The 7,274-nt window shown below is 54.4% G+C and overlaps 1 protein-coding gene across 3 annotated transcripts in view; it reads right to left on the reverse strand.

The window, feature by feature from the left end:
* LOC147112502 (peptidyl-prolyl cis-trans isomerase FKBP1B) overlaps positions 1-5,072 on the reverse strand; it is a 29,173-nt gene extending 24,101 nt beyond the window's left edge. Inside the window, exons 1-2 of one of the 3 annotated variants that reach the window (XM_085996805.1) lie at positions 4,895-5,072; positions 4,209-4,256 (exon numbers count right to left, since the gene is read on the reverse strand). In XM_085996805.1, the coding sequence (XP_085852931.1) occupies positions 4,209-4,256; positions 4,895-4,931 (85 nt within the window). In that variant the 5' untranslated portion in view covers positions 4,932-5,072. The remainder of the gene's footprint in view (positions 1-4,208; positions 4,257-4,894) is intronic. The other 2 variants (XM_085996804.1, XM_085996806.1) reach the window with 2 other exon arrangements.
* Positions 5,073-7,274: the final 2,202 nt, after the last annotated feature.

The raw sequence follows: 7,274 nt of genomic DNA on the forward strand, positions 1-7,274 counted from the left end.
CCCCGCACCTCTGCCCCACCCCCTCGCCCCACCCCGTCCCCTCCTCGGGCCTCTGCCCTACCCCACCCCCTCCGCCTCACCCCCTCCCCCCACCCCCTCCCCGTGCCTCTGCCCCACCCCCTCCCCCCCACCCCCTCCCCGTGCCTCTGCCCCACCCCCTCCCCCCCACCCCCTCCCCGTGCCTCTGCCCCACCCCCTCCCCCCACCCCCTCCCCGTGCCTCTGCCCCACCCCCTCCCCGCGCCTCTGCCCCACCCCCCCTCGCGCCTCTGCCCCACCCCCCCCTCGCGCCTCGCCTCTGCCCCAACCCCCCTCCCCTCGCCTCTGCCACCCTCTCCCCCACCCCCGCCCCACCCCTCCCTCCCCTCTGCCCCGCCCCCTCCCCTCCCCTCTGCCCCGCCCCTACCCCCTCACCGCGCCGCCCCCTCCCTGCGCCTCGGCCCCCTCCCCCCCCCCCTCCGGCCCCGGCCCCCTCGCCCCCTCTCCTCGCCTCCGGCCCCCTCCCCTCGCCCCCCTCCCCTCGCCCCTTCCCCCCTCCCCTCCGCCCCCACGCCCTCCCCCGCCTCCCCTGGTCCCCTCCCTCCCCACCTCTCCCCCGCCCCCTCCCCTCCTCCCGCCTCCCCTCGCCCCCTTGCCCCCACCCTCGGCCTCACCCCCTCCCCTTGGCCTCACCCTCACCCCCTCCCCGCGGCCCCACCCCACGGCCCTCCCCCCCCCCTCGCGGCCCTCACCCTCCCCACCCCCCCTCTCGCGGCCCCCCCGCCCCGCAGCCCCACCCCCTCCCCTCCACCTCCCACCTCCCCTCCCCGCAGCCCCACCCCCTCCCCTCCCCTCCGGCCCCACCCCCTCCCCTCCACCTCCCACCTCCCCTCCCCGCAGCCCCACCCCCTCCCCTCCCCTCCGGCCCCACCCCCTCCACGCGCCCCCACCCCCTCCCCTCCCCGCGGCCCCCTCCCCTCGGCCCCACCCCCCCTCCCCGCGGCCCCCTCCCATCGGCCCCACCCCCACCCCCTCCCCGCGGCCCCACCCCCTCGGCCCCACCCCCCCTCCCCGCGGCCCCCTCCCATCGGCCCCACCCCCTCCCCGCGGCCCCACCCCCTCCCCTCCCCGTGGCCCCACCCCCTCCCCTCGGCCCCCTCCCCTCGGCCCCACCCCCTCCCCTCCCCGTGGCCCCCTCCCCTCGGCCCCACCCCCTCCCCTCAGCCACACCCCCGCCCCTGCCCTCCCCGCGGCCCCACCCCTCCCCTGCCCTTCCCGCGGCCCCACCCCCTCCCCGCCCTCCCCGCGGCCCCACCCCCCCCCCAGCCCCCCCATCCCCATCCCTCCCCTCGGCCCCCCATCCCTCCCCGCGGCCCGCTCCCCTCCTGCGGCCCCGCCCCCACCCCCTCCCCCTGGCCTCTCCCCCTCCCCTCCCCGCGGCCCCACCCCCTCCCCCCCCGCGGCCCCACCCCCTCCCCCCCCGCGGCCCCACCCCCTCCCCCCCCGCGGCCCTTCCCCGCGGCCCCACCCCCTCCCCCCCGCGGCCCCTCCCCCGCCCCCCCGCCCTCCCCACCCCCTCCCCCCCGCGGCCCCTCCCCCGCCCCCCCGCCCTCCCCGCGGCCCCACCCCCTCCCCCGCCCTCCCCGCGGCCCCACCCCCTCCCCCGCCCTCCCCGCGGCCCCCCATCCCCCCATCGCTCCCCTCGGCCCCACCCCCTCCCCGCGGCCCGCTCCCCTCCCCTCGGCCCCACCCCCTCCCCCTGGCCCCACCCCCTCCCCACGGCCCCACCCCACCCCGGCCCCTCCCCCTCCCCACGGCCCCATCCCACCCCCTCCCCTCCCCGCCGCCCCACCCCCTCCCTGCGGCCCCCTCCCCTCCCCTCCCCGCGGCCCCACACCCCTCCCCTCCCCGCGGCCCCCTCCCCTCGGCCCCTCCCCCCCATCCCTCCCACCGGCCCCTCCCCCCCATCCCTCCCACCCCCGCGGCCCCACACCCCTCCCCGCGGCCCCCCTCCCCCGCGGGTCCCCCCCGCCCCTGCCACCCCGCCTCTGCCACACCCCCTCCCCTCTACCTCTGCCACACTCCACAAACACAATGATTCCTTGCAGGAGTAGCTTCTACAGGTGCCAGACCCTCTGTTACCTCACCCAAATGGCCATTACTCAAGGGAGACATGACAATGAATGGCAGAAAGCTATTCAGTCCCAAGTGACATTGGAGCCTAAGCTGGTCCTGCCCTCACTAGATGCTCACACACATGGCAGCAATGATAACAGGTAAGAATTCAGAACAACTACTTCTTGTCTCGGGCAAGACTGACATCACTACAAAAAGAGAAAAACAAAAGAAAGCAAAAGAAGATGTGCATTGTGACCAATTTACTCAAGTGTTCGCTTAGATCAGTTGTACTCTTGCCTCAGTGAAAGGACTTCAGCGCACAATTTCATTGCAATACTGAGGTAGTGTTTCAATACCAGAGGTGCTGTCTTTTGGGCGAGATGTTAACAGTGGCACTGTTCGAAGCAGAGCAACTTTCCTCCCTCAATCAACATCACTAAAGACAAATTAACTGACAATTTCTCTCATTTGTGGGATTTTAAACCCAGGTTAGCAAGAGTTAGGGCTAAAACTCCCAAAATGCATAGGGGTACTACTAGAGTTTAACCAGCTAAAACTGCACAACTTACTTGGGCCTATCAAGTGTTAGCTTGCAGCATTATACAAACTGAATGGGAAGAATGCCAACACCTAGTAACAGATTTTCCCATCCAGGTCCCATTAATGAGCCAGGCTGGAGACCTACCTGACTCAGGTAAGCGATTACCAAGTCTACTCCAAGGATCAACTTGGTTCAAAATCACCCATCTCCAAGTATGTCATCTTGGAGCTAACCCGATTTGAGATTTGTATACAAAATGGAGATGCTGGGAAATGCTTCTGACACTTTACAGATGGTCTAGAGTTACATTGTCTTTTTATTTATCATTTATTTTTCAATTCTATAAATAAAAGGGCAGGGTAATGGAATTTGACAAGGGCAAGATACTTTTGACCAAAGTCCTCCAAGATTTAAGGTCTGGTAGCAAAAGTGAGTAAAGAAAGAGAAGTGAGCCAGGCAACACAGTAATCATCAGTTTTATAGCTTATAAGAAAGTAGTAGCTTACTTGATAAGACCATCTTTCCAAAACAAATGAAGAAGCCCTTCCAAGGTTATTAATACCTTACATCTGAAAAGCAGAATGCTAAAAATATGCTGGAACGATCCCATTTGTCAACATATCTAAGCCGACGTAGAAGAACTTTGTATTACACCAAGAAATATACATGCAAGAAGTCCAACACACCCTACAGGTGCATCAAACAATTGTATAATAGTCACATAATAAGCCATTATGCCCCTGTTGTGAAAGTACTGCAATAGTGTTATAAATGTTTCAGCGCTGAATTACTGTATGGTGGATTAATAGGAAATAATTATTTGAATTTTACATTATGTTGTATATTCATTTGTTTTAATCAACTAATCCATTTAGTTAGCTATTTTAGCTATCAATTTCAAAGTTATTTTACACGTACAAGAAGCAGCACTGTAGCAGTCAGTACTCAGATTATATCTTTAAAAATCACACCGATTGGCAGCCTTATTTTACCTTGAGACAAAGCTCTGCTTAGCATCTCAACTGCATTGAGACACACAAAATAATTTAGAATTTGAATTATACACAACACTTTCACAGTTATTTGGAAAAATGCAATACCTGTGGTATCAATAGTTTGCTAAGTAATGTAGCTGTTGCCTGTATATATTTACAAGACTGCCTTTCTCTTAAGGCATTTTCTCCTTTGTTGCATCGCCTCATACCATGCACTATCTCTGGTTGGATGAGTGAACTTCTCCTGGGAATCTGCCAGCCATTCTGAAATCAGCAGCCAAGAGGTGCACTAGTTCAGCTGAGAGCAACTTTTTGTACAATTTTCTCTTCCTCCTGGAGGGAAAGCACCTGGCTGCTTTTCAGCACTTTGCCATGTGACATGGGCAAAATCAAGAACTGTGTGTGGGAGAGACTGCAAATACAAGACAGGGTCCGACAATTCTATACTGAAATAGGACAGGGCTCCAAAAACACCATCATAGATCCTACCTTCAGAAAGCTGCAATGCCCATTCCCTCCCACTGGTGACATTCTTTTCTTATCAAACTGAAATGTATGATTTATAATATACATTACCTATATAGTGAACAACACATGTCTGTCCCTTTTTTGGAAATGTCCTGCCTAAAAAAAAACATGAAATTAGTATATTATATTTAGTGTTCATTATGAGTAAGGAAAGCCACAATTCTTTGTAATAGATTGCACAACTAGATTAAGTACAGGTGTACCAGTGCAACTGTACGATATTCCAATTAATTAATTTTTTTTATAATGGCTTTAGAGAATAGCACAAAACCACGTTAACTTTCAGAATGGAGTGCCAAATTAGTTGCTGAAATGTGGCCGCCGTTTTTATAATTGATACACGATTTTGCATTTTATGACTGTTTCACAATGAGTGGTTAGCTTTAGGCCTTTCAGGATTTAATTTTTGCTGCTGGAACTAAAGTTTAAATACCTTTTCAGGCACACGTTTTATAGAATCAGTATTCATATGAACACGCCTAATCATTTCCCTTTACCACGGATACGAACAGAAGAAATACTAATGAAAATCTAAGTAGAGTGAAATCCCGCAGTCGCCCGGTTATCTCTCCTTTACAGTACAGTACTGGCCTTTACGCAGCTGTCAGCAAATGCCATTTAAAAATCTACACACACTGCATTGCTACCAAATTTGTCTAGACTGCTAAAGACAAGGCTGCTGCCATGTAAAGCCAGTTAAACACAATAAATCCCTTGGGAAGAAGAAGAATTACCGTCTCCTGGAGATATTGTCTCGATTTCGACACCCATTCTTAAAAACAATAGTAATTTAAAAAATATATATCTATATATAAATGTACTTTCGCCAAGGAAACTGCCACAATCTCCAGTGCAGGCTGCAGCAGCGTCTCCTCGCCCAGCGCGGCTCGAGCCACGCACCAGCCCAGCCCGTCAATGAGCGCGTGACGTCGCCGCCAGCCGTCAATCACCCGGCGCCCGCGCCTCCCCGGACGGCATTGGACGGTCGGTGGCGCCTGCGGGCCAATCAGCAGCGAGCAAATGGAGAAAGTCTCTTCCCCCCCCCCCACCCACCCACCCCAAACAAGCTGCGATGGCGCTCGCAGCGGAAGTTAGGTTGTAGTTGCAGTCAGGCACTTCATTAGTGGAGTGAGAGAGAGGAGGGCTTATTTTAAAGTTATGGAACATTGCCACCCTGAGACCTTTGTAGGGGGTACTGAATACCGTACGTGACACAATAGAATGCAGTGTATATACACACACATTTACATATATACATACAAACAATTCAGTTCACCCTAGTGCTACTTCCCCCGCCTCCCCCCCAATCGTGAGGTATTACATAAGAACATAAGAAATAGGAGCTGGAGTAGGCCATTCGAGCCTGCTCCACCATTCAACAAGATCATGGCTGATCTGCTACCTCAACTCCAACTTCCCGCACTATCCCCATATCCCTTAATTCCCAAAAATTAATCGACCTCTGTCTTGAATATACTCAACGACTGAGCATCCACAGCTCTCTGGGGTAGAGAATTCCAAAGATTCACAACCCATAGAGTGAAGAAATTAATCCTCATCTCAGTCCTAAATGGCCAACCCCTTATTCTGAGACTGTGACCCCGTGTTCTAGATTCCCCAGCCAGGGGGAACATTTTCCCAGCATTAACCCTGTCAGTTACTGTTGAGGTACATTTTGGATCTCTGTCACAAGTGGTGAACAGTTGTTTTTCGAACTGGAGGAAGGTATATAGTGGTGGTAGAGTCATAGTCATAGAGTTATACAGCACAGAAAGAGGCCCTTTGGCCCATCGTATCCGCGCCGGCCATCAAGCCCTGTCTATTCTAATCCCATTTTCCAGCACTTGGTCTGTAGCCTTGTGTGCTATGGCATTTCAAGTGCTCATCTAAATGCTTCTTGAATGCTGTGAGGGTTCTTGCTTCTATCACCCTTTCAGGCAGTGAGTTCCAGATTCCAACCACCCTCTGGGTGAAAAAGTTTTTCCTCAAATCACCTCTAAACCTCCTGCCCCTTACCTTGAAACTATGCCCCCTGGTTATTGACACCTCTATTAAGTGGAAAAGTTCCTTTCTATCTACCCTATCTATGCCCCTCATAATTTTGTACACCTCAATCAGGTCCCTCCTCAGCCTTCTCTGCTCTAAGGAAAACAACCCCAGCCTGTCCAGTCTCTCTTCATAGCTGAAGCACTCCAGCCCAGGTAACATCCTGATGAATCTCCTCTGCATCCTCTCCAATGCAATCACATCCTTCCTATCATGTGGCGACCAGAACTGCACATAGTATTCCAGCTGTGGCCTAACTAGCGTTTTGTACAGCTCCATCATAACCTCCATGCTCTTATATTCTATGCCTCAGCTAATGAAGGCAAGTATCCCATATGCCTTTTTAACCGCCTTATCTACCTGTCCTGCTGCCTTCAGGGATCTATGTACATGCACACCAAGGATCCTCTGTCCTTCCTAGGGTCCTACCATTCATTGTGTATTCCCTTGCCCTGTTAGTCCTCCCAAAATGCATCACCTCACACTTTTCAGGGTTAAATTCCATTTGCCACTGTTCTGCCCATCTAACCAACCCACCTATATCATCCTGTAGCCTGAGGCTTCCCTCCTCGCTATTTACCACTCCACCAATTTTTGTGTCATCTGCAAACTTACTGATCATACCACCTACATTCATATCTGAATCATTAATGTACACTACAAACAGCAAAGGACCCAGCACCGATCCCTGTGGTACACCACTGGACACAGGCTTCCAGTCACAAAAACAACCTTCGACCATCACCCTCTGCCTCCTGCCACTAAGCCAATTTTGGATCCAATGTGCCAAATTGCCCTTGATCCCATGGGCTCTTACCTTCTTGACCAGTTTCCCATGTGGGACTTTGTCAAAAGCCTTACTGAAGTCTATGTAGACTACATCAACTGCACTACCCTCAACTGCACTACCCTCATCCACACACCTAGTCACCCCCTCAAAAAATTCAATCAAATTGGTTAGACATGATCGCCCTCTGACAAAGCCATGCTGACTATCCTCAGGGGTCGGTTATAGAGTCATAGAGTCATAGAGTTATACAGCACGGATAGAGGCCCTTCGGCCCATCG

Source organism: Somniosus microcephalus, chromosome 9 (assembly GCF_052327205.1).
Source record: "Somniosus microcephalus isolate GS21.2 chromosome 9, FLI_Smic_1.0, whole genome shotgun sequence".
Classification (NCBI taxonomy): Eukaryota; Metazoa; Chordata; class Chondrichthyes; order Squaliformes; family Somniosidae; genus Somniosus; species Somniosus microcephalus.